A 27,430-nucleotide genomic window follows, 5' to 3' on the forward strand; every position below is an offset into this window, starting at 1 on the left:
ATTGGACAAGCTGCTGTGGCATAGTGCATAGAGCGTTTAGTTGTGTATGGTACATGCGGGGCTCAGTCCTGAACCATGGCTTACCTGAGACTTTTTTTAACAGTCATTTTCCTTGCCCAGGTGAAGATTTAAATCAGACAGTTTCGCTTGTTTCATATTACAGAGAGTGTACGGGTCTTATCATAATAGTGACATCACCTGCACCAGTCCGTCGTTACAAAGTATCATGATCATCATCGGACAGGTGGCAAAAGGGACCAAATATGTTTTTAATACTACACAGGTAAGTAAAACCAGTTAGGTCAGTCAAGTTTGATGTGGCCTGTACACTTGTTTAATATGAAGAAGCACTTAGCATTGATATTCATAGGTTTAAGCAGTGGTTGTGTATTTGTGCAGTTTGTTAATGCTTAAATAAGTCGCATGAAAGGAGATTTATAAAGTTGAGAGACAGGGCCCTGGGGCTGATTGCACAAAGCCTTTTCTGACTTTAGTCAAGATTTAAAACCTCTTCATAATGCCTACATTTTTTTACTGGAAGTAGAAATTTAGACACACTTTTCTGAAAATAATATTGATCGGGTGAGCAAAATTTTGATGTCTAAAACCTATAAATAAGCTTCAAGGTAGTATTTCAAATTTTAACTTAAGTTAGAAATGGCTTTGTGGAATCGGTGCCACGCACATGGAAGACATGCACATGGAAGACATGCACATGGGAGACATGCACATGGGAGACATGCACAGTTGTCAGAGTTTTGTAGAATTCAAGAAGTGGTCCTTCTGTTGTCAGTATCACGTGTCAAGATGAAGGTGTCTCATGTAGTACAAAAGAAACACTGTGTGATGTGTAAAATGTGATATAATTTTGTTATAGTTTTGAAATAATGCATCATTGTTATGAGCTTGTTTAAAAACATGTTTAAACTAAATGTAATGTCTCAAATTTCAGAAGAATATATTATATCTATTTATGATTTTTAGGCTGCAGAAATATCGAGTTTGATTAAAGACTACCGAACTGAACTGAAGAAAAAACGAACAGCCAATCAGAATGGCCGAAATTCACAGCTGAGTGTGGAGCGTAATGGACTGTCACCACTAGTATCACCCACATCACCTGATGCTGCTCCCCCCATTCCCCTATAAGCAGATTAATGCTCTGTGACCCTTTCCTCTGTAAGACACTGTGACCCTTTCCTCTGTAAAACATTTGATACTATTAGTCCCAGTCCTCTGTTAGACATTTGATGCTATTGGTCACTTTCCTATGTAAGACGTTCAGCACTACTGGTCGCTTTCCTTTGTAAGACATTCAGCACTACTGGTCCCTTTCCTATGTAAGATGTTCAGTGCTACTGGTCCCTTTCCTATGTAAGATGTTCAGTGCTACTGGTCCCTTTCCTATGTAAGATGTTCAGTGCTACTGGTCCCTTTCCTTTGTAAGATGTTCAGTGCTACTGGTCCCTTTCCTATGTAAGAATTTCAATGCTACTGGTCCCTTTCCTATGTAAGATGTTCAGTGCTACTGGTCCCTTTCCTATGTAAGATGTTCAGTGCTACTGGTCCATTTCCTTTGTAAGATGTTCAGTGCTACTGGTCCCTTTCCTATGTAAGAATTTCAATGCTACTGGTCCCTTTCCTCTCCAAGAAGAATGGGATTGACTCTGAAGTCGCCCACCTGTTCCTGAGAGGATAGACTACGTGTCCACCGTATCCTCCTCAGTCGTGTGGCTGTAGTTCTGAAGCTAGCGGACATCGGCTGACTTCCGATAATTTGTTACCTTTTAATACCCAGTTTTCATTCTTTGTTAAAAATTACTTTTTCTAGATAACTAGAAAGAAAAAGTACAAAGCTTTAATACAAAGCTTAGAACCAGTTTGAATTGTAACCTCTCTGTTTTTACACCTTGATACTGATCTTTTAATTGTATGTGTTCATCTCAAATAATTATTCACACAAGGACTTACTTATTTTATGTCTTTGTGTATGTGACAGTGACAGTTTGGCTGTGGACAGGGAATGTGTTTATGTATAGGACAGTGACAGTTTGGCTGTGGACAGGGAATGTGTTTATGTATAGGACAGTGATAGTCTGGCTTTGGACAGGGAATGTGTTATGTATAGGACAGTGACAGTTTGGCTGTGGACAGAGATGTGTTTATGTATAGGACAGTGACAGTTTGGCTGTGGACAGGGAATGTGTTTATGTATATGACAGTGACAGTTTGGCTGTGGACAGGGAATGTGTTTATGTATAGGACAGTGACAGTTTGGCTGTGGACAGGGAATGTGTTTATGTATAGGACAGTGACAGTTTGGCTGTGGACAGTGAATGTGTTTATGCATAGGACAGTTCATTTGTGGACAGGAAATGTGCTCATACATGTTGTAGTAGAACAGTGTTGAGGTTATAGTGAAACCACGAACATGCATCTGGCTGTCACAACATGGGTTAATATGACCCACAAGAGAGGCCCTTGAGGTATTCTTGTAAACATGTCTTGTTTTTACTGCATGTGACCAGGACAATATCTACATAGCTAGTTCAGAACCAATGCGCAGAGCACTCTCTCTGGTGCCATTGGTGGTAAGGTAAAGACATCTTCTTATTGCTTTTTACAAATGTTAGATTCTCATGTCATTATTGTGTTCCGTAAGTATTCTGCAGGAGCTCAGGAAGGAAAACTACATGTGTGTACATTTAGACCAAAATCCATACTGTACATTGTTTTCTTATTTATGCATATAGTTGTGTATTATATTATTGGTACTAATCATTATGCACTAAACTTGATTAGTAGATATGAATTGTGGAAATATTTTTGTGTCAAGTTTTTGATTGTTTTACATGTGCTGGATCGGGTTTTCTTTCAATGTTTGATGCAGAGAATGGTATAAAATATGCGTATTTTGTATGAAAAGGATGTTAACAAAGTTATGGTACAAAATAATTTAATATATTCGCTTTGGACAGCAAAGAGTTTTAGAAAACTTTGTATTTTGAGCTTGTTTTGCATAAATTAAAGGTTATTTCAGTGTCTGAAACAGTGAAAAATGTTTGAACTAAGTGTTTTCAGATTTATGTAGAGATTTCTGAAAATTGTTACATAAGACAAATTATGAGCTGATATTGTAATCTAATGATTTTAATATTTATAAAATATTTTCCCCTCAGAGTTTTTGCTTAGAAAGCAGTCCACATGCTCTGGTATACATGTAAATCGACTGCTATTGATATTCTGTCAGAAGTGGCAGTTCTTGTGTCAAGGTCAAGTGTTTAAAAGACTCTGTGATTGACTGTTTTCCACAAAAAGTTGAACTAGATTTTAGTATTTTTATACAGCAATAAATACTTGTACGCATACATACATGCATACAGAATGTACTTAGATATATATGTCACCAGTCAGTTAATTTTGTATAAGCAACCCACGTTTTTGTTCCAGGTGACTTTGTAAGCCTTAGTATCTTCTAAGTTTGGAGTATTTTTTTGTGAACATTCAGACAGCTTGGAAGGATTCCTTAGGTGATAAATTATACAATTTTTGGTGTAGCATTTTCTTTAGTATGGAGACATTTAAGACATGACCAAGACAGAAATATGTTGTAGGAACATTGCCACTCAAAGAATTCTGATTGACTTGATATAAAATTTGATGTACAATTAACCAGATATCATGATTTAAAGTATTAAGGGAGTAGAAAAAACAGCTTTAATTACGACAAATGAATGATAAGCTATGAGAAAATTCAACTTGGATTGTCTTCATATACAGATGTGATGATGTGTATTCCTGGAGTACACAATCTGTATGTGTACATGTATGCACTATTAATAGAACTTTACAGTCTGAATTTATAGGTCACCACTTCTCAGGAGTTTTGTAGTTCACAAGAATTCCCTTGTGAGGATTGTATGGTATCCTTTTGATTTTGTTTTATTACTTGTTTTTATGGCACACCATCTTGACATCTTCCCCTAACTGTTAACTGTGGAGGTTTATTGGGTGCCTGGAGAAGGGCAGTGTCTTTCTCTGAACTTGCCCTGTCTGTCTTCCTTCACCCATACACCTGACGACTCCCGTATAAGTGAAGTAGTCAGGAGTCTACGGGTTGTAGTGTAGAGTTTATGGTTTGACAGAAGTTAATTTCTTCTAATTATTGGGATACCTGGTCTGCTCATTTTAGCCAGTGTATATGTAATTGTAGGAGGAATATTTGGTATCTTTTTTTCTCACATGATTAGACCATCTAATGAACAACATACTCGTATGTTTACTTTTTACAAAAAGCTGGGAAAGAAATGTAATATTTTGCTCTCCGCACTACTAATATATGTCCTAAAAATGCCCTAAATATATAGGGTGGCCTGGGAAACGTGTGAACTCCAAACTAGCAAGTTGTTTGTGGTGTACTTACTGGGAACTACATGACACATTTGGGAAACTAAAGCAATAATCAAAACAGTACGAAGCCGGAGAAGTCACAGACAGCTTCTCTACCACTATTAAAAGCAGCAATGGGAAAAAATAAAAGAAAAAATGAAAGCGGTTGATCAAAAATGAAAAGATATATTTGATAGCCAAAGTAAGAGATCTTGGGATTTTCAGTTTGAGTCTTCATGCAGTGCTGCTCTTTATAAAAATAACACAAAAATTGTTAGTTTTGTCATACCTTTGATAATTAACCTTTTAATAATAATTTGTCAATAATAATAATATATATAAAGGAAATAAAATGTAGGTGTCCCATAACAAATTTCTTTTTGTAATCATGATCTTTTTTGTTTGTATTAATTTTTGTGTTTGTGTTAATTTTTATGTTGAAAATTTGTGTCAGTTGATGGTGACAGTTTTTACACTATCATCACTTCGCCGATATATTTATCTTAGATCATAACTTCTTGTAGGGCCTACCCCGTGTTTTTCCCTGGCCCTACGTAATTCTCATTCTTTAAAGCCCCTTACTTTCAATTGTTAAGCTCTGAAAGTGCTAAGATTATTTTTGTTTACAAGCTTTATTCTCATTGTTATACCTCAAATATTTTTAAATATGATATTTTCTTTTGTCGAGAGGGAAGGCGGGGACGATCATTGACCTGGTAATCACTAAATTGGATATACTTTGTTGTCTGCACCATTTACTATATTTTGGCTCCTAATTTATGTCTAGAAGTATTGCCTCGATTTTTTTCACACTTATTTTGTGATATTACTGTCTCATATACAGGTTTAACGTTTTGAGGTCTTTGAAGGTCTTGTCAAAAACAGCACACTGAAAGGATAGATCATGGAATACAGAATTTATCTCAGTTAATGAGATTGAGAAATGTTACAGTAGTTGGAGAAGTTCCAGGTATTTTAGAGATATTCAGAAAAGCTCTAAAGTTAGTTCTACGCAATCCCCCTAAATGCATACGTAAATACTCAACAAAGCAAAAATGCTGCCTAAATGTATATCTATTAATACTCTGAAAAGCAAAAATGCTCGCCAAGGCCACAACCTGGTATTTCTGGCCTTAATGTACTTTTATACAAATTTCCATACATTTTTTTTTTGAATTGTTGAAGATGAATTATCATTAAAACTGTTCAGTTATCTCCGAAACTGTTCGTTTTGGTTTTGTTATTCGATATGAATTAAGAAAACAAAACAGTTCCATATGATTTAATCATAATACGTTGTGATTGAATGAATGGAATGATTATGCCTTTACGCCACATGGACAGTATTTCGGCCATATTGTGGCGAACGTTATGATTGAAGTTGGCCACATTTCAGCTATGTGTGTGTCTACTATGCGCCAGCATTCTTAAGATAAATGATACTCGAGGCCCTAAAAGAAAGAGCAGTTAACTGTTTCTGTCATTTGATGGACTTACGCAATGAGTTCAGGTGATGCAGGCTTCGAGGGTCGTATTTGGGAAGACCTGATGCCAGCATCCTAAGGATGGTCGTACGTTTTTACCAGGCTCTACCCGGTTTCTTCCCACCATAATGCTATCCGCCGTTGTACGCTTATGCGTGAAATATTCTTCGCATTCGACGTAAAACACCAGTCAAATAAATAAACCTCTTGAATGGCGTATCATTAGTTTGCCTTTGTTAACTTCATCGTAAAAACGAGACAAACTAAGAGTGAAGTAACATGTAAAAGGTCATTGGTTCGGAAAAACGTTACCAACGACTGCTATCCATCAAACATATACAATTGCAAGCCTACATACAAGACCCAGACACCAGAAAAAGGCGACACTATGGACAGCTGCGTCATATAAGCAATCGAGCCGGCTGGACAGCAATAGCGACTTACGACTACTGTGATCGTCCTGCACAGTCAACCTTTATACCTCACCTTAGATGGCCTCAACAGGCATTGTATTTGATCTAATTCTCACTTGAAGAAATTTCATCTCGTTTGAGAAAGAAAACACGCTGACGAAGAGCTATATCAATTTCCTGTTCAAATGACTATTAAAATGCCTGTATGCGCCACCAAATATATTTTTTCCCGCGGATGTCTCTTATAACCTAAGTGATATGAACTTCTTAACCTGTGCGGAGATACACCACGGCCTGTAAAGAAGTTTTTCCAAAAACTCACGACTTCAAATCCATTCGTCTCCATCTGTACAGTACGGCCTTAAGTGTAAGGAAATTTGGCCAAAAGAAACCCAGGAGTTCAGTTCATCTGGATCCGTGCAGTGCCACCTTATTATAAGTGTCAGGAAATTTGGCAAGAAAAAAACCCCAGATGTTGAAATCCATTCCCCTGGATTCGTGTAGTACCATGTTAAATGTCAGGAAGTTTGGCAAAAGACCCAGGATTTCAAATCCATCCCCCTGGATTCGTGCAGAACGACCTGCAGTGTCAATAAGTTTGAACACGGGAGTTTAAAATCATTTACTGCTGGACCCATGTATTACCGCTTTAAGAGTAAGAAAGCTTGGTAAAAATCCAGCAGTTAAAATCTATTTCCGTGCAGTACCGGCTTGAGTGTCAGGAAGTTTGCCAAAAAAGCCAGGTGTTCAAATCCGTTCCCCGCTGGATGTATTATAACAGCCTGATTTGTCAATAAGTGTTTCAGGTTTCAGATTAGAATGCTGCTGAATTTACTATCACCCTATCAGTTAGATGTAAGAGGCTGGATCAAACAGGCCTACTGCCGTGTGTGTTAGTAAGTATGTCAAGAAGATAAAGTTTTCAAATCCAGATCATTTTGGATTCAATGCTGTTACATGTGTAAAGAAATCTGTCAAGGAAACCAAGTGTTCAACTTGGTGCTCAAAGGACGAACTACCGCCTTATTTTGGAGAAAGTCTGTCCATCAGATCGACCATGTGTTCAAATCCACAACTTGTTGGACAGATTATCGTCTTATGTTTCCCATAGTGGGCCAGTAACATCACGTGTTCAAATTCAGATCTCGCTACGATATGGCTGAATCATTCATTCATTCAAATCCAGATCTTGTGTGACTCATTGTCGTCTTATGTGTCAGAGAATTGACCAATCGGAGCAGGTTTAAGTTCAGATCTTGCGGTACCCATTTCCGCCATGTGTCAGAGAGTTGGCATGAAACCCGTCATTTCGGTATGAAGCCCATCTTCTCGGTATGAAACTCCTGTCTGTTGTCCTATCAACATGAAACCTGTCCTGTCGGCATGAAACGCGTTCAGTCGACTTGACACCCGTCCTGACGAAATCAAACACGTCCAGTGAAAATCAAACCCATTCAGTCACAAAGAGGCGTGATGGTGGTCATGTTTTAAGGTGACATAAAAGCGATCAATCTGCCCTCGTTGGTATACGACTTGACATTCTGTTTTATTAGACTCCCTTTGTCATATTTTGTATGCCAGTGTTGAGCATCGGGGTGGTGATGTGCACCTTATGACACCCCCGCCGCCAACATCGGATTTACGACATGACTAAATTGTCGGGTACAGAAGTCCCAGAAGTACAGAAATAATGAAATGCACTGCAAATTTTAACGGCTCGTGACTTCTATTTGAAAAAACACACACATTAATGTGCAAACGCCAGACGTCTCATCCATAAACGCGCTACATGTATATGGTGGGGCTATACACGCATACATTTTGTTAAAACATAGGCTGGCTTCCTTTTTATAACATGGACGTTTTCAGTAAATCATTTCCAACGTTTTCTCCAAAACATTGGTGTTTTATAGGAAACATGTGACATGTCTACTAGAGTTGTGAAATAGCCGTTTTTATGTTAAAGTGAACATAAAGTCAGTCACTAAAACTGAATAAATTAATAAAGTAGTCTTCCAGAAATGTTCTAAAAATATTTTTAAGAATTATACAACGCTTATCAACAAAATATATAGCAAGCAATCGTCTGTATCTAGCCACTCATTTGGTGACGCCATTTTGCCATGTTTTAACCATCTAGAGTGACGTCGGTATTCAACAATGTGACAATGAAAAAATACGAACAAAAACGCTCTCTTTTCAATGGGCCGATGCTTTTTTTAGTTTCACTATCGGCCAGGGCGACGTTCGACGTTCAGCCAATTATCATGTGACACTTGTCCGAGTGAATTGTCCGTCAGTGCCATATCCCCAAAGCCGAACTTCATCTTCTCTGCTTTCAAAACTTGACGGAATTTTTTTTCATATTTTTTCTGTGATAACCGTGCAATATATCATTTTTTCAATGTATATGTAATAACAAACTTTATGTTCACTTTAACATCTATATGTAAATAAAATACAAATAAGACTTCTGTGCCAATGCTATACATGTAGGTGACCATTGATGCAGGTGTCTGTTGTCTAATAAAAGTCCCCAAAAGGGTTTGCTCCCTCAAAAGTTTTACATTCACCCGAACAACACATCTGGCAAATACAAGAACGCCGTTTGCGAGAAGCTCGGCGTGAACAGCAAAGAGAGACAGAAGTACATCACGTACGTGACCAGGCCCTGACGAGAGAGGTTTGTTTGCTAACAGTGAGGTTTGAAGTCGGCTCCCGTGTCCTGCATCACGACAGTGCGAAGTTTGAGACGAGATTTGTGAGCTTTTCTGGACGAAAAGTTAGCTGAAATAGAAGCATCAGCTCCTGCTTGGCAAAACAGTCTCATACAGCTCTCATCGTGCGACATGAGCATGTAGAGACAGCACAGTGCACCTGAAACGAAGGTAAAGATGTTAGAATTCAATTACGATGATATCGCTTTACCAGACTTACAAATGCAATTTATAAGTCAGGTGGTAATACGATGCTTTCTCATTTTGCAGTCAAACATCAGTTCTAGGGAAGTGTTGATCCACACTGCTGGGAAGCATAAACTAACAACTTTGCAAGTATACTGGCCCGTCTATAAAGACTACATTGGAACAAAAGTCTACTCGTTAAGCTTTGCTCGGATATCTGTCTGTACAATTAATTATTTTCCTTGTCATCAGTGCAAGCCAATACGACAGTCCTTGTACCTATAACAAGGCCGATATGAAAACAACCATTTAATAACATTATAGTATATATTGTTGTTGTCATTGTTAAATCTATACATATGTCTATATGAAGTGATATCATGTAGTCTTGGTTCACGATACGCAGTGGACAAGAAAGTCTACTAGACTATTTGGTTAGTTGGGCGTTGGGAAGTTTGAGAGCTCATCAAGCAACGTAGCTACGAGAGTTACGGAGAGAAACAGCCCTAATGTGTCGGATTGACCGTAAGGAACATTTACGGCTGTTCACTCACGCACTAAAACTTCCCTTGGGTGTGGCGTAAACACCTATCAAATAAATAGACAAATTTAGTTATATATGTACTTTTCGCTAAGACCACGTGATCAACTGTCCTTTTGTCTATATATGTTTATATTCAATTGCCGTTGATGTCACCTTTAATTCCACGGTCCACAGTTCCAGTGTAGGGCCCAATATGAACACGTGATCTCAGTGGTCACTGTTCATGTTGTTCTCTCTGTTCGTTACACGAGTACATGTGAATTAGGTGATAGCATACATTATTTCATCGCTCCATATCATAAGATGATCATGTGTATGGGTTCTGTTTGTCTTCTCAACACTTTTGTTTTTCGAGCATCATAAACGAAAAGGATTATTTACAAAATGATATTTTAGTTTTCATTTTGTTTTTATGCAGTGCTGGCGTCTACAAGGAGCGGAAACAGACGAAGCTTTCGCCGGAGTTCCCCGATAGTGCGCTTAACCTTTCACCCCACTACAATTTCAGCGAATGGACCTACTTTCATTGATAACGCTTTTCCATCGGAAATGACCACGGAGCATATGACTTCGCCCGGCTGAAATACACCATGAAACTATCGCGGGATATCTCAGGCTGTAAGTGTTTCTTCATGGCATATTTTCTCCTAATTCGGTTTGTATAAGACTATGATGACCGCCAAACTGAACTCGCTTACATTACAGCACAATAAGATTTGGCTACATGCTGTAGGTTGAAGGTACCAGTGAGAAAGTTTAGATCTATATTTTTGAAAATAATTTATGTAGATCTAGGTCCGACAAACTTTGTGCTTATTTCGCGAATTTGTAAACAAAAAAGAAAGTTATAAACGATTGTGTGAACGAGCCCATAATCGGTGAGTTGTTAATATTAGTTATATTGATTAAACGAACGAATTCGTGTGCCCTAATCTGCTATAGTTAGTGGCAATCGAATCTGACCCCATTCCAAAGTAAAAGCACTGACGATAAACGTTAAATGTTGAACTGTAGTTAGAATACTACGGTGTACAAATTAAGAAGTGCTCGAAGCGCTGTGTCTATATATATGCCTATACACTCTCTGTACATGGATCAAATTGCTCAAATTACCATGCAGTTAACCTTTGTGTTAAATTACGCGAGGTGCTTTGTCTCAGATTCACTACAGTGTACATGTAGTTCCGTTTGTACTCGACTGTCTCGGGTTCCTCCATATCAGCCCCCGCCCCACACACATACCAAATCTCTCATATAGATACAAACATAAATACATGCATGTAGCAGTAAAACAGCTGAAAGCAGGGAAACTCGTCATGTAGTGTAAAGTGGAATGATTAAGGAGCACTAAGGAATCGCGGATTAAACCCAAAGAAATGACGGATGGAGGAGAAAGTTTCCCTTCATAGTTTCATCTAACTGCATCACATTAATTAGCACAAATGGTTAAATGTTCGTTCATGTATTAATATTAACAAAGCTTGACGCGGAGGTCACCATCGAAAGCCCTTAATTGTTTTTCTACATTTAAACACACCTCACGTAGTGTACCGTATTTACTTGGTAATTTGGATATAAACTTTTAATAATATTGTCCTTAATCCGATAATACGGTGGGTGTATCCCACTGCACTCCAACTGACCCGGCGGACGGGGAGGTTCCTGTAGTCAGAGCTCGATATTGTATTTTGTGTTGGTGTTATATCTATAATACAGATACAGTCACACATCCTCACCTCTAATCACCGGGCTGATGCTCTTGGCAGCATCCTAATGAACTTCCCCATCACACATGTGCATCACATATACCCCAAATGTTTGCATGTAGACATGGCAGAAGTTATACATACATGTATATGATAAAGCAACTCTCTAAATCGCTCTGTCTGCCTGACGGTTTGTCCGTCCGTCCGTCCGTCCGTCCGTCCGTCGGTTTGTCAGTCCGTCTGTCCGTCCGTCTGTTTATCGGTCCGTCCTTGCGTCAGTTTGTCGATCGGGCCATAGAAAGCTAAACTTTATTTCTAATTTCAGATTATCCCAGCATATCAGAGAGATCTCTGATATTTACTCCCCTGTACCTGGGTTAGTGCATATAATAATATAACAGGGTATACCTGTGCATCACCCAGGCCACATGTGTGTACGTGTAGCACACAGAGGATTCTAAAACCGGTGCACGATGATGCTATATGCCTGATAGGTGGGGAGGATTGTGCGTAATCCCAAGGACGGGCGACTGAAACTCTTCACAAATTTATTAGTCTAAGCCTACTTTAAAAAATCCGTATAAAGGTGATAAGTCCAAGTAAGTCCTCGTGAGTGATAAACAGATAATCTGAATACTTTCAAGCTGTGTAACTGTCCCCAGAAAGGCGGACTGGTATCCACACTGTAGCAGAACTCAGGCAGACCTGTGCTAAACACTAATAGATGTACAACAAGGAGGATGTCACCGTGTGTAACTGTCTCCACAAAGGAGTATCCACAGTGTAATAGAACTCAGCTGTACTGACCTGTGCTTACATACGGATAGATGCACACCCGGCAGGACCGTATCCTTGTCCAACTTTGAAAGGAACATACCCTTGCCAGACTCATTATTTCAACTGCGGTCAAGAGCCAGGTGAATTCAAAAGCGAAAATATTACTATTGTTCATGGTTTGTACATACTGTAATTCTCAAAATGAAACGATAGATCCATGCCAGTATAAGTGTAATACCGTCTCAGTTTCTACGCCGTTGTGGTCCAATATTACACGCGAACTGTGGTTTTAACCGCGAACACTAAGAATTAGCTGCACGTGTAAAACCTTGGTCATGAGCGTTAATGATCATGGCGCAAACAGCATTTTTCAGCTCAGTCTAATGCGGTAATCGAAACTAAAATGCTAGTATGTACATAGACTTCATATGTCCACCACTCCTTGACCGCCTGGAGAGTAGAACGAAACTCGAAATAATGTTGGAAGCAAGATTATACCCCAAGCAAACAAACAAAACGTGGATTGGGAAATGCCAGTGCCAAAATCGAATGACAACATAACCATGTAAGTGCATTCTTTGGGAACACGAAAGAAGAACTGTAACAATATGCTGACTCGCGCCAAAATATTAAAATCTCCCAGATTTTTGTTGCTTAGACGATGTAGGTTTGTTCAAAGATAAACAGAGCCTTTTGGCAAAGAGCTCAACAGCAAATTCTGAACAGTTCGATAACATTCATATACCTTTTGCTTTTCTTTAGACATGTAATGTGGGCCCCATTTTGATATATATAAGAGACAACTGTATTTGAGAATTGTCCAGCAGAATTAAATCGCATATTAATAGGTAGGCTTTATCACCAGGTGATTTGCTCTGACGTCACGTCCCATATGCAAACGTAAATGCTAGCGCTGTATTTGTGTAAATGTTCGTTATGTTAAGTACAGTTTGTTTCTTTCTTTTTTCTTTTGTTCTGAACAGGTTCATGCAGTCACATGTCACCAAGGGGTTTTGGAATAATCGTAACATGTCTTGGACTTGTCTTGTTTTTGACGTACCTTGTTTTTGACGTACCTGGTGCCTTAGACTTCAAGATTCCAGCTATAATAACAAATCTCGTCAGCACTGCCCGTGTCCGAAATGTGAACAAAACTATATTATTTTACAATGACTTTCACGGAGACCCATACTGGAGTATGAAGGAAGGAAGTCAGGTTTTTGAAGACCTAAACTGTCCCGTCAAGGACTGTGCCTTCACTGCCGATAAGGGGAAGTTCTCCGAGAGTTCCGCTGTGGCATTTCATGTTCCGCGGATTGATTTCCCGACTCCGGAAAAACGTCCCCCTGGTCAGGTGTGGTTGTTTTACGCGTGGGAGTCGCCAGCTTACGTGACTTTACTGCCAGAGACGTGGCGACACCAATTCAACTGGAGTCTAACTTATCACTTCAAGTCCGATTATTATATGCCGTTTGGAACCTACGGGAAGCGACTTAACTCCTCCGCGCGAAACTGGACAGCCGTGGTAGACGGAAAATCCAAACCCGTCGCATGGTTTGTTAGTAACTGCAACTCCAAAAGCAAACGTATGGAATACGTCAAGAGAATGTCCAAGGTCATACCTGTGGATATTTGGGGAGGTTGTGGTGATAACAAGTGTGGCTATGACGAGCGCGAAAAGTGTATGTCTATAGTCAATGAAACATACAAGTTCTACCTCGGATTCGAAAATTCGTTTTGCGAGGACTACATTGCAGAGAAGCTCTTTCGTTACGCTATGTATGATGTTGTTGTTGTTGTTAGAGGTGGCGGAAACTATGGTCAAGTGGCGCCACCAAACTCTTACATCAACGCTGCTGATTTTAAAAGTCCCGAAGACTTAGGGCAGTATTTAAAATACTTGGACCAAAACAAAACTGAGTATATTAAATATTTGCAATGGAAAAATGATTATTATGCCGAAGAATTTACACTGGAACAAACTCTGTGGTGTGATATTTGCAGGGATTTGAACAATGCCTCAGCACACCAACAGGTGATGGATCCTTACGATCTTTGGTTCAGTGGAAATGCTTGCTGGGAACCCACCGATCTTTGATCAATGGACACTTTTAAAAGAGGCAGCACACCCAAGTACAACGCCATAGGTCTGATCTCATAACTGTTCCTCGTACTGTGGCGCGTGATCTTGCGACTAGCGGATGGCCCTGGATAATAGAATAGTCACAAAATCTGAACACATCAACCACACTTACATGATAGCAGTATAAACTCTTCGTGGCATGACTTGCGCTCAGACGCTGCTATGCATTTGTTTACATGATCGAGTTGTGCTGATGCATTTTAAAACCTTTAACAGTTATACCACTAGACTATCCGCTCGAAGCGAGGTCACGTGAAGCAGGCGTTTGTGGGAGACTAATCTCAGTGCTCCTTTCGAAAAGAGACAAACCTGGTAGACGTGGCACTTGGAGTTTAGTGTTGTTGACAAGTGTGCAATTCGGGTCGAAGGTTAAATCTCACACAGGGGAACGGGTCAAGCGTCATCGTATCAGGTGTCGTGTCATCATCCCTCCTCTATTCTAGACGAGTTCGATGACCGACCGACGATGGACACCTGTGTCGAGTACAAAGCAATCTAACCTACTTTTACATATATGTGAGTTTCACTATTCAGTGGGTCATATTTCTGTCTTCCATACATTCCAATACCATGATAAGTTCAAAATGTTTCGTAGATCGGTAGAGTTAGTCTTTCAAAATATGATAGCTACAGCAGATATTCTCAATGCATAATAGAAGTTTATGGAATTATGCAGAAGGAGGATGCTACCATACTCCTTACAACGCATGTGTCGCTATCGACGCTCGATTTACATCGTTGCCACCACTAGACAAGTTTGACCTTTACAGCCTGTGAGACGCACGTAGGCTTATTTAGGTTTAGCCTCATCAGTTGTGTCTTCAAGTGGAAATATTTAATCAGCATTCTAATAACAAATAAAATTGTTTCAGGTTTTGGACAGAATCATGTTGTGCATACTTTAAATAAAGAGAATGCATGTGTATAAATTAAGTATTATCAGAAACAAAGGTTGAGACGGAATGTTTGTGTTCTCTCACACCATTCCCCTTGGTGGCAGTGATGTAAAGCAAACGTAGAGAGTCACGCACACTGCGCGCTGTGAGGAAAATGAGATGCTGTTTGTTTGCGTACATTGAAAGCATGTTGCTTGATGCGCCAGGCTAATGAGAGCACATAATAAGAGCCTTCTTCTGCGTGAGTCTAGAGACTTTGATATGTATTCCTCTGGTAGACTGTTTTACATGTTTTGCACAAATATTACATGCATCATAGGTGCAAATAAATGCGTAGATATTCATGTCTAGTTCTTATGCGCGGCTAGAAATAAGAAGCACACATGGGCTTATGCCAAGAGTAAATTGTATACATTTATGGCTGCTATTCTTAAATGGGCCATTTTCATTTTACTGTAAGCACATTCCCCACACTAACTGGCTTAAAATGTCTAATACTTTTTGAGACACGGGGAAAAGATATGAATATATTCAAGGCAGCGAGGATGGTTTCGTCAATGGTAATATTTGTACAGATGACACATATGCAGCCTATTTTTGAATACTGCATACGGCGTTTGTCAGTCACTTTCATTGCCAATACCTGGGATTCCGTCTGTATCCTAATCACAGCTAATACTACTATGTATGTATTTACTATTTCTCATGTATTTAAAGAAAAAGCCACATAACGTGTAGCTCATCGAATGGCCATGCATGTTGTTGCACCCCTTGAGACAAATGGAATGTATCTCTCTAAAGGCTAGACATGCGCAGTTCGGGTAATCGGGCAATTGGGTGCAAGATTTGCTTCCGATCTGAAGTGTGAAGGAGCACTGATTGGGTAATACTGCCACACAGACGTATTAGGTTGTTCATACACTATAAATATCTGCGCTGCTATTTTGCACAGAGTTAAACTGCATCAGAATCTTGTCTGTTTTGGATAGAACTGAAAATTATTTGCCCAGTGTTACAACCAACTCACTGGAGGTTACCAATGTAACAAAATGCTATGACCACTTCCAGCAACCATTTCTCACAAAAATCGTGATCATGCTTGATTTTTTTGATATGTTATATAGAAAATTTCAAGCTGCATGAGGTTGTATGCCATTTTACCACTCGAAAGTCATGGAATATATATTGAAGTTGAAGGTGTCACATCGTCTGTATTCTCAGTTCCAGCTAGAGTTGCCTCCCTTCGTATTCCACATTATTTCACTAAGCCAATATATGTAAATTTCTTTTGATGAATGGAGTATACGGCGGTCATATCTAGCATGATGATGCGTCTTTCTTCATTATAAAACAGCTACTGCACGTTGGAGATTGGACTAGCATGACATATTGGTTGTCGACAGGTGCATGCTCGTTGTACATGTCTCGAGACGTGATATATTTATTTATTTATTTATTTGATATGTGTTTTACGCCGTACAGTCAAGAATGTTTCACTGATACGAAGAAAAAAAGGCCACTTTTTTCACTGTTAATTCACACGCGCTGGTTTAAGTAGCCACCGTGTTTGTTAAAATTGTACGCCTAGGGCATTCTCTTCATGACTAGTCATTATACCCATGGCAATTTTGTTTTTGAATTCTAGTAAATATGTTAAATTCCGTAAGTGTGGATAGATGTTGGTGTTTGTAGTCTGTATATATCACACTTAGCTTAACACAGGCAAACCATTGTGTATCTGTGTGTCGAATCAGGGTTATTGGAGGCGTTATCATGCCTCTTTCCACAAGGAGTGGGAATTGCACTAAGTTAACCCTCACTCTCCAATAACTAAACCAACGACAGGTCATTAAGTTCCATTGACGGTTTAATGACTTTACGATCCACAGTTGCATGGAGAATGGAATGGTAAAAGTCTACAGAAAAGACAGAAAAGCAACAGTTTATCAGTAACAGAACAACACGATTGTCAGCCAGTCAGGTTGTTTACATTCGGTAACATCCACCAATACCTGGTATCATATGAGACTTTGAGTGACATCCCTGTATTAATAAATGGAATACATTAAACACGTCACACTGAAAATACGTACAGTCACATTACTCATGTATGTATCACTACGCGTATGTGAAGCAGAGTTTATGATTACATTGTGTACTTTAGGTCCTACAACGTAGTTTTTCAATATTTCCTTTTACCATGTGATTATACATTTTTATGTGCCACATTTACTCAACTAAACTGTACACATGGACAATAAAACAGCTTTCATCATAAGCGGAAATTATTCTAGTTCGAACGGTGTCAAAGTTCCGCTACCGCGTGGTGAATCGGTATAATGACACCGCTGTGAACTACGAGCAATTCACGACAAATTACAGTCTGTCAGTGTTAAATCCAAAAGGCAGGATGAAGAAATCAGACTTTTCATCTCCGTAGTTGGGTAAAAATGGAGCAATATTAATAAGTAAAGAGTTCGAAGCTATTTATCATACATTTTATATCCTGTACTACTTCCTCTCCGGCCGTACGTGGGAAGGTCTGCCAGCAACCTGCGGATGGTCGTGGGTTTCCCCCTGGGCTCTACCCGGTTTCCACCCACCATAAAGCTGGCCGCCGTCGTATAAGTGAAATATTCTTGAGTACGGCGTAAAACACCAATCAAATAAATAAATAAATAAATATCCTGTACTATTAGATGGATGACAAGGGCTGTCCTAATGGAAATACAATTACTAATACATATTGCACAAGGCCTCTAAACAACACAACAGTTAAATTTTAGGCAGTTCAGTTTAATTTTTTTCCGGTAAGTTTTAGAAATAAATCTGGTAATAAAGTTGTAAACACGGCCAGCTAATAGATGCTGAATTTGAGGAAATGACAATTTATGCAAGTTTCACATAATTACACTTATCTCCTGCTCATCTCCACATATCCTTATCTTGTACTTACACTTTACAAATAAACAGTGTAGGAGAGTGTCACGTCCTCTCCTTGTTAAAACAGCCCCTTATAAGTCATTTTGTTTCCTGAAACTTTTTTCCTGTGTAATTTTGACGTTTTTTTTTTTTTTTTTGTTTTTTTTTTACAGTTCCATTTTTTAAGCCATTGAAAATTTAGACTGGGGCGGTTTTCTGACCCCGAGATCAGGGAATGATCTTAGACTTAAGTCAACTATTGTAAAATAAATTTCGGCTTAATGAAATATATCGAGTTTTAATTTTGACGTAAATATAAGATCGCTGTCGTGATCCCGAGCCAGTACTTCTGTTGTTAACTTGATAAGACGACTTCGCGACAAAACGATATTTTATTTATTAAAAATGGCGCGTCACAATAAATGTTGTGTTGTGGAATTGTCGTGCAACTTGATGGCGTGACAGAGCGATGGCAGCGATGGACATCTATACTATTAGACTTTGACTTTAACGATTTTAAATATGTTTTTTTTTAAAATATATGTATATACGTCGCTGAGGCATGTTCCGCCCTTCTATGACCCATTACTCGGCACAGTGGCCTCATTGATCCTTGCTACACATTAGGTGTCTAGGGGCGAAAGAATTTACATTGACCTAACCACACCCTGTGTATTTAATCCAGGTGAGCGGAGCTTAAAGACACATAATAACGCCCCTCTTCAATTCACCGTTATACGTTATAGGGCTATTAAAATTGCTGCTCCACGTGCAGTATATAATGATATGCTTCTGTGATCGATTGATCAGTTTGTCGCATTGCGGATCGACGTTTAAGAAGCTATCTGCATTTAAACACATGCAGTTCAACAGCACTTCAGAATGCTCCAGTGAACGTCAACTAGTGGCAATATATATGTAAAAAGAAACATATAGGAAATTGTAGTAAGGCTTCATCGAGAGTCGAACGTGCTAACGTATAGGCGTCGCTGAAATGGTGAGTATAGCATCTAGCATTACTATGTGGCGTAATCTAAAACATGTTAAACACACAGGTTCATCAGTTAAATCTGGTAATACTTTCAATACTTTTAAGCTTGTCTAATAAAGGAGGTGTGTCATGGGAGTGAGGTGTTCCTAAATTGAGCTTTTATCTATACCTTAAACTGAGATTTGTCTATACCATCAACTATACCGTAGACTGAGCTTGTGTTTGTACAAAAAACTGAGCTTTTGTCACAAGAGGGCAATATGTGATCACATGTGCGTGGTATGTGACTACAAGAGAATAGTATGTGACCACAAGTGTGTAGCATCTGGCCACAAGTGGGCAGTATCTGACCACAAAAGGGTAGTATGTGACCACAAGAAGGTAGTATGTGACCACAAGAGGGTAGTATGTGACCACAAGTGGTTAGTATCTTATCACGGGTGGGTAGTATGTGCTCAAAAGAGGGTATTATCTGTTCACAAGTACGTAGCATGTGATCACAAGTGGGTAATATGTGACCACAAGTGGGTAGTATCTAAACACAAGTGGCTAGTATGTGATCAAAAGAGGGTAGTATGTGATCACATAATTCCCACTTGTTGTCAGATACTAACCACTTGTGGTCATAAACTAATCACAAATGGTGAGATACTGCCCACTTGTTGTCAGATATTGTCCACTTGTATTGAGATACTCCCACTTGTTGGGAGATAAAGCCCACTTGTCAGATACTGCCCACTTGTTGTGAGATACTTCCCACTTGTGGTGAGATACTGCTACCTTGTGGTGAGATACTGCCCACTTGTTGTCAGATACTGCCCACTTGTGGTCACAGAGTACACACCTGTGATCAGATATTACCCACATGTCATTAGACACCATCCCAATGGAATAAGATACTGACCTGTTTGTAGTTACCATCAATATTTTAAACATACCAGGGCGAAACCCTTTTAAGAGCTTTGATCGTTTTCTCCTGTACGTATAGTAACTTAACGTAGGAATTGGTATCTAACGTTTAAAACTATCCATGTTTCAGGTCTGAGCAACTAACGGAGGAGCAAATTGCAGGTATGGTAGCGTTGTCTTATTTTATATTTTCTGTATAGTGTAAGGACGGATAAAGCAATAATAGCACACATGTATATGACGATTAAGCCAGAGCATTTTATAACATATCGTATATTACATTATGTAATAAAGCAGCCGATGTTTTTGATATTATATATATATATATATATATATATATATATATATATATATATATATATATATATATATATTATTATATATATATATATATATATATATATATATATATATATATATATATATATATATATATATATATAAGCCTATACGTCTGATTTATTGCATTAGATTTAGCTGATTATGTTTCCGCAGGGATTGCCCGATGACGTGTGTTTGCAATTTCTAGGCTGCATAGTCGATCGTGTGTATCAATCTTACACAATTAGAGCCTAATGAATGTATAGGGATCATTCATGTGTGTAATTGTAACCTTTATATAAAACATGGCAGATGACTTAATTGGTTGTCCAGACATGTCAGTAAGGCAAACGTGGAAAGCTGACAGGAGGCGAGTTATATACATCTACTTACTTCTTATCTGATTTAAATGTATTGAAATGATAGTTGTATTCTGAGGTCTGGTTTATTCTACTTTACTGACAAGCTAGTATTACTCATCAAGCTGGCCTCTTCGAACCGATTAACCTCACAGTGGCGCATTTTTATTTCACAAAAACATTATTACTGAATGTGGTGTTAATTTTGAATAAAAAGATAGTTAGGGTCCTATTATAGAGGGTGTTTTCAGTGTTGATATGCTTGGTAGTAGACCTACTCTTGAGCTGAAATTACCCTTTTTGCCTTTGCTGAATGTATTGTAAATAAGTATTGTGGGAATGATAACTTGTTAAATTTGGTGAGCATGTTTCAATGGTTGAGTATTACGCAAATAGGGCATACGAAAACAATTCTTGCGGCCTAAAATCTCATAATGTGAAGTAAGAAAAAGGCGTGGACGGTTAAAAACTTGTCGAAGAATTCGGATATCCTGACCATAAGCTGGATCTTGAAGCGGATGCATCGCTAGTATAGTTACCATAGATGTCCATGAAGGAATGTCTAACAAGTCACAGATGAGCACGGTCATGTCGTGCCATATTTAGGCCTAAGTTTTTCTTATATGGCACAAAGCAACTGACAAGTGCTTTCTTCACTGTACAAATGAATGTTGGTCCTATCTTGTATTAAGGAAGAAAATCCTCGTTTCAAGGTCCACATAATAGATTTACTGTATGGCTATTTGAACAACTGAATGTTTGAATTCAGCAGACGACGAATACCTGAGACCGAAAGACAGTCGCGTCATGGCTACGTCAGTCTGATGACGTCATCTTGCTTCCAAACAGATGAAAGGGTCGTTCCCGGATAACTTAAAAGGATAGACTTTACGGGATGGACCAATGAATTTGCTTGGTTAAATCCAGCTGTATCACGTTCGACTTTACCGCTTGAGAATCTGTCGTGTGTTTGGCGTGATAGTTTTCTCTAATTTCTTCTCGCATGGTCCTATGACTTAAACCTGACTATCATCACATATTTGGGAGCACAGCGTAAAACAAACATGTAAAAAAAGAAAATAAATAATAAAAAACTAATAAAAAAAAACAAAAAAAATACGCAAACATCTTCAGATAATTCCCTATTTCGATATATCACCCATTTTTTCAGAATTCAAGGAGGCTTTCTCCCTGTTTGACAAAGACGGTGATGGAACCATCACAACCAAAGAACTGGGCACTGTGATGAGATCATTAGGACAGAACCCAACGGAAGCGGAGTTACAGGATATGATCAATGAAGTAGATGCCGACGGTAAGATTTGATTTGACTACATCTGATCATGAAAATAACTAACAATATTTGACATACAGCTTTATCATCCAAGAAAAAACAATGTTAAAAGACGATTTACGAGTGAATTTTCCAAAGAATTTTGGTAAGTTTAAGTCATTTCCTTGTGCTGTAGTGACCAAACCCCAACGCCCAAATTCTACAGACCACAAACGAATTAATGTAGTGATCACGAGTTGACAAACCAGCCAAAGTATGTCTACACAGTGTCATTTGGTGCTGTTTCACTTTTCTGGATGAAACAACATATTTAAAAAGACAAGGACAATCTTCTGGTCACTGCTGTGACGTCACGTGGCTCTCCTCAGAAGTATTCCCCATGGGTATATTAGCTTGACGAATACTCTCTTGAGACATAAGTGTTACATTTAACAAAGTAACGATCACGAGGAGTGACTGTAAAAGTTACATGTATCTGACCAGTTTTACTAAAAATGTTAATGTTTCAATACTCTTCAATGATGTTCATTTTCTAACAACATTAACAGTGTGAAATTTTTAAAAACCTTTTCATGCGGCAGTTTAAAGTGTTGATTAACCTACTCTTAATGGGGTTGGCAAGTGAATACTTTGAAGAGTGTTAAAACATTAACACTGCGTAAAAGTGGTTAGATAAGCACAGTCATCTCTCGTGATCTTTACAGTGTTAAATGAAAGAATTTGGTTTTAAGAGTTCACGACGTCGATATGGCCAGTCCATAGGCGGTGTATTTCTCGTTAACAAGGCATGCCATGAATGAAATATTAATCTTAAAATTTTAAGTGCTGATAATAATGTGAAGACGATGTTAATGGCTCCATGACCCGTTTGTTTACCTACGTTACTTCATGGGGTGAAATTGAAATGCATTTCACTTTGGCAGGTAAAAATCTTGTCATCGCATACATAATAGATGGATGTGACAGTAATTGGGTGTTTGCATGCTGGATATTGATGTATACCAGCACATGTACATATACAGCTAGGTGTTCACAGATTCCTTCATGTATTACGCGCAACTGCAGTGAAAACATGTCGGTTAATGAAAGATGCATTTGGCATATATGCTTCTAACTAATTTATGTATGTTTATACCACTTATACTTGTATATTGCTGCATGTTTACCATTCTTAATATAAGCACACTATAAATATCCACAGTTAATGGACGTTCATTTCTTTACTCTTTTTTCATTACTTAAAGATTACGTTACGTGTCAAACGACTTGGTCTTATTATACCTTTATTATGATATAAATCGAACGCCTAGTTCTAACGTTAATTTCATGAAAAGTCACTCACTCAAAAGATCAGAAACAAATTGGCAATGCACAGGTAGACATATGTGAAGCCTCACAATATAAGTTTATAAGTTCTAGATGATTATATCTGATCATACCATCGCGACTCGAGCATTTAGAAGATGAACACCACGACATTTTGGATCTTATGGGAGGTGACCCAGAGACCAAGCACCTGCACAATTAAAAAGAAGTGCTACGGATATTTACACACCGGTGGAAGTTAAAACAGCGTAAATGCCTCAGTTTTCATATCTTACTGTATATAATACAGTAGAGACAAATAAGCATATTGCTTCAGTCTGCTCGCTTTTATCAGTCAGTGCTATTTCGGCAGTATTGCAGCAATATCGTGTCGACCTTTTAAATGAGAAATTTAACGAAATCAAGGTTCATCTCGATTTTCTGTATTTTAAAAATTGAATGAAACCTGTTTTATTTAATGAAAGCGTTTGGTTTCGTCTGTTTTCTTATGATTTATTGTATGATCCTCTTTGTTTGATGATTTAGGAAACGGTCAGATCGATTTCCCAGAATTCCTTACAATGATGGCCAGGAAAATGAAGAGTACGGATACAGAAGAAGAAATCCGAGAAGCATTTCGAGTGTTTGACAAAGATGGAAATGGATTTATCAGTGCGGCAGAGTTACGTCATGTTATGACAAATTTGGGTGAAAAATTAACAGATGATGAAGTGGAAGAGATGATCCGGGAAGCAGACCAAGATGGCGACGGGCAGGTCAACTATGAAGGTAAATATTTGCTAATACAAATCAGTTCCTGAACTTAATTCTCTGCTTGGCACTGGGTCTAAGCTTAATATTATGAACATGTTGACATTCCTTTTAATCATCAAGCTCTGTTGAAAAGAACAAGTCACAAGAGTCCCCATTTGTATGCGTTTAGATTAATTAAATAGTTCGTGATATTTTTATTGCGTTATCTTCGAAGTTGTACAGTACTGCGTCATATCGCTATACCTGACGAGAGTTTGAAATAATGGTCGTCCGATATTGTATTTCTTAATTTGAATTTTATGCTTTTTGTTTGTAGAATTCGTGACGATGATGCACAGTAAATGAAGCACAAATGATTGGGAAAAGCAAACACACCTGCTCACACATTCCATAGGGATGCCTAATTAGAGACAGGAGCATGTTATTACTTATCAACTATCCTATCATTATTAACAAATTACTTATTATTTGTTAAAATACATGCAGGGGATGTAAGAAAAAATGTACACAATTATATATGTATGGTTTATAGAAAATGTACAATATACAAATCATGTGCCATCTAATCTGTTTTTGATATCTTCTGCTTTAATCCGTGTTTCGTTTTTCAGGTCTTAACCGGAGCACGTGCAATTATGGGTATAAACTCATGTAATATACACTATTGGTGTTTAGATACAGCAATTGTCAAAATGACTAATGGGTTGGTTGATTGATGTCGATTGATGAAAGCCGTGCTTCATAAACAAGAATGTTTCAATTGATTGATTGATTGGTGTTTATAAAGCGGTGCTTTGTGACAAGTATGTTTCAGAAGATTGATTGATTGGTGTTTATGAAGCTGTGCTTTATAACTTTGCAGGTTTATAGCTGGAGAAAACCGGAACACTGAAAAAACAAATGTTTAACATTTAAACATAAGACCACATAATGATAAGACCGCTTTATAATGTTGATCATGTACAATGAAAACGTTTCACTCGGTTTAAGCATTCAAACCCATTCAATTTACTACATAAAATTATTGCATTTAGACTATGAATGTGGGTATTTATAAAATACTGCATGTATTTATAAAATAAATCAATATATTTATGAGACATAAATAAACACACTTGTTAATTAGCATGTTAAAAGTTAGCATTTATTATAGTATGTGCATGCGTTACCGTTCAAAATAGTGTATGAATTTCCTAAAATATCTAAAACGGATCAAATTATAGCCTTTTGAACTGACAGTTTAACGCTCTAAATAGTATATAGACATTAACTGAGAGGCATTAATTTGTTAAGCACGTTTACTATCTGTTGTAATCTATTAACTGAATTCTATATAATAACGACAGTTTCTTTTATCTATGAATGGTTAGACATTTTCGTTCCTTTCCCTTCTCCCTTTCTGTCCGTCCGTCCGTCTGTCCGTCCGCCCATCCCTCCATCCGTCCTTTTTTCTCACTTGCGCCCTTCGTGATAATCGCCCGAGTCATATCTTTGTGATGACCGGTGTTGTATAAGCTCAGCTTTGATTTGTAATATTGCGTGTATTATACTGGTTTTACGCACTGGCATTACCAACTGACCGGAACTTGGCTGATCCTTTTATGCTGAGTGTCGAGCAAAGATGTACCACCACTGTCTCCGGTGTGCTGTACCTCGGGATTGAACACAAGACTGCGGGTTTACGAGAGCGCATTGCCAAAACTCTCCTCCATTGCAGTGCGAAATTTAGAGGACTATAGCCCTGGCTAATTGAACTAAGCGCTGGAATCCAGCTCTCAGTTGTGTGTTTTTGTTTTTTTTATGTTTCCTCTGATATCTGATCAGTTTCAAGCAGCCATATTTGTGTTTGCCGTCATGAACTGTGGCATAATTTCAAGGAAAAAACCAGAACCATGTTTGGTTTTATGGCTGTGTTGTTACATTTAATAAACATTAACATGGAAACAATTGAAACTGATCTTGGGGATGCTTATCCCACCAGCAGAATGGGAACAGGCCTCGAAGATGCTTAGCCCAAGCGTTCGCTTTGGTTTTTTTTTTTTGGTGTTTTCCTCTGATATCTAATCAGTTTTTAATCATCCATATTTCTGTTTGCCGTCATGAGTTATGGCATAACTTCAAGGGAAATACATATGTGGCTTTGTCTACTATATAATATAAAAGACTACGGCTTGCAGAAAATGGCATTGTGGAATCAGCCCCCGAACTCTAGGATGCTTACTCTTTCATTTTTGTACCCCTTCGCCAAGCGGATCCGATCGAGGTAAAATTAGTCAGATTGGTGTTGTTTCAGTGGTCAGTTCAGATTTTCTACTCGTTTTCGTGGTAGAAACGTTGAAGCTATTAAACATATACAGTACGAATTCTCTTGTTATGCAACGAGAACAAATGAGAGAAATCATTGGGTAGATGATGCAACCCCTCATATACCTTAATACGATAGCCAAGCCAAATCTTAAGACTGTTCTTTCAACGAAGGTAGTATTTACTTATTTGATTGTTGTTTTACGCCTTACTCAAAAATATTTTATTTATACGACGGCGGCCAGCATTACGGTGGGAGGAGGCGGGTAGAGCCCGAGGGAAACCAACGACCATCCGCAGGTTGCTGGTAGACATTCCCACTTACGGCAGGAGAGGAAGCCAGCATGAGCTGGACTTGAACTCACAGCGACCGCATTGGTGAGAGGCTCCTGGGTCATTACGTTGTTAGCGTATGGCCATGGAGGCCCCGGCAGTATTTAAGGTTGCTTCAAACACAGGGTGAGTGCCAATATAACAGTTGGTGTTGTATAACTGTATTCCATCGTCGTTTTCGTGTGTAGTTGACATTATGCATCATTGCTTTATACATGTAGTTTCATATAGACACTGGTATAAATCTGTACGCGTTTTATGACGAGATTTCCAGGCATGTCCATGCCTCTCACAAGAAAATTCATCTCATTTTAGGATTCGAAGTCTAAAGGTAATTTAGGAAAGTACAGAAAGCCTTCAGGAGCAAACCAACACATCTGGACTTTTTACTGGCGATTACAGCCTTTATGCAAATGGCGCACTAACACGTACTTATCCGCTGATGGCTCATTCCAGATGTCAACTGAAGTAATGATTTGCAGCTGCTCAACCTTTACTGTCGACAAGAGTGCTCTCCCTTTTCTCTGTGCGCTAATAAACTTTGTAAATCAAAGCTACCTTTTCAAGTGAAAATTATTTGGAACAGAGACCAAATTTATTGTCAAACAACACGTGCGCCATATTAGTTGACGAATCATACATGTAAACGGCTGAAGTAAGCCC

At 38.5% G+C, this 27,430-nt stretch overlaps 3 protein-coding genes across 4 annotated transcripts in view; all 3 read left to right on the plus strand.

The window, feature by feature from the left end:
* Positions 1-1,296, plus strand: part of LOC135467698 (unconventional myosin-X-like) — a 110,744-nt gene extending 109,448 nt beyond the window's left edge. Inside the window, 2 exon segments of the mRNA XM_064745509.1 lie at positions 164-283; positions 985-1,296. Coding sequence (XP_064601579.1) covers positions 164-283; positions 985-1,149 — 285 coding nt within the window. The 3' untranslated portion in view covers positions 1,150-1,296.
* A 12,400-nt stretch (positions 1,297-13,696) lies between these two features.
* Positions 13,697-14,639, plus strand: LOC135466305 (alpha-(1,3)-fucosyltransferase fut-1-like; the record flags this gene model as incomplete). The annotated part of the gene is made up of 1 exon (XM_064743724.1): positions 13,697-14,639. A coding segment is annotated over one exon (618 nt), but the record flags the coding sequence as incomplete, so codon positions are not given.
* Positions 14,640-14,811: 172 nt separating this feature from the next.
* LOC135467685 (calmodulin-like) lies at positions 14,812-24,633 on the plus strand. 2 transcript variants are annotated; one of them, XM_064745492.1, is made up of 5 exons: positions 14,812-14,876; positions 20,210-20,239; positions 21,929-22,072; positions 23,903-24,145; positions 24,447-24,633. In XM_064745492.1, exons 3-5 carry the CDS (start codon positions 22,003-22,005, stop codon positions 24,473-24,475), a joined length of 342 nt encoding a protein of 113 aa, XP_064601562.1. In that variant the 5' UTR covers positions 14,812-14,876; positions 20,210-20,239; positions 21,929-22,002; the 3' UTR covers positions 24,476-24,633. The 2 variants fall into 2 exon arrangements, with proteins under 2 accessions (XP_064601562.1, XP_064601563.1); XM_064745493.1 differs by lacking the exon at positions 14,812-14,876 and having other exon boundaries at positions 19,805-20,239.
* Positions 24,634-27,430: the final 2,797 nt, after the last annotated feature.

The sequence above is a fragment of the Liolophura sinensis genome, chromosome 6, assembly GCF_032854445.1.
Source record: "Liolophura sinensis isolate JHLJ2023 chromosome 6, CUHK_Ljap_v2, whole genome shotgun sequence".
Classification (NCBI taxonomy): Eukaryota; Metazoa; Mollusca; class Polyplacophora; order Chitonida; family Chitonidae; genus Liolophura; species Liolophura sinensis.

What these genes read in the sequence shown, in the direction of transcription:
- LOC135467685 (XM_064745492.1), top strand. Translation starts at nt 22,003, where the DNA reads ATGAGATCATTAGGACAGAACCCAACGGAAGCGGAGTTACAGGATATG. An exon ending in CAATGAAGTAGATGCCGACG is followed by an intron (nt 22,073 to 23,902) that starts GTAAGATTTGAT and finishes TTGATGATTTAG; the next exon opens with GAAACGGTCAGATCGATTTC. An exon ending in CGGGCAGGTCAACTATGAAG is followed by an intron (nt 24,146 to 24,446) that starts GTAAATATTTGC and finishes TTTTGTTTGTAG; the next exon opens with AATTCGTGACGATGATGCAC.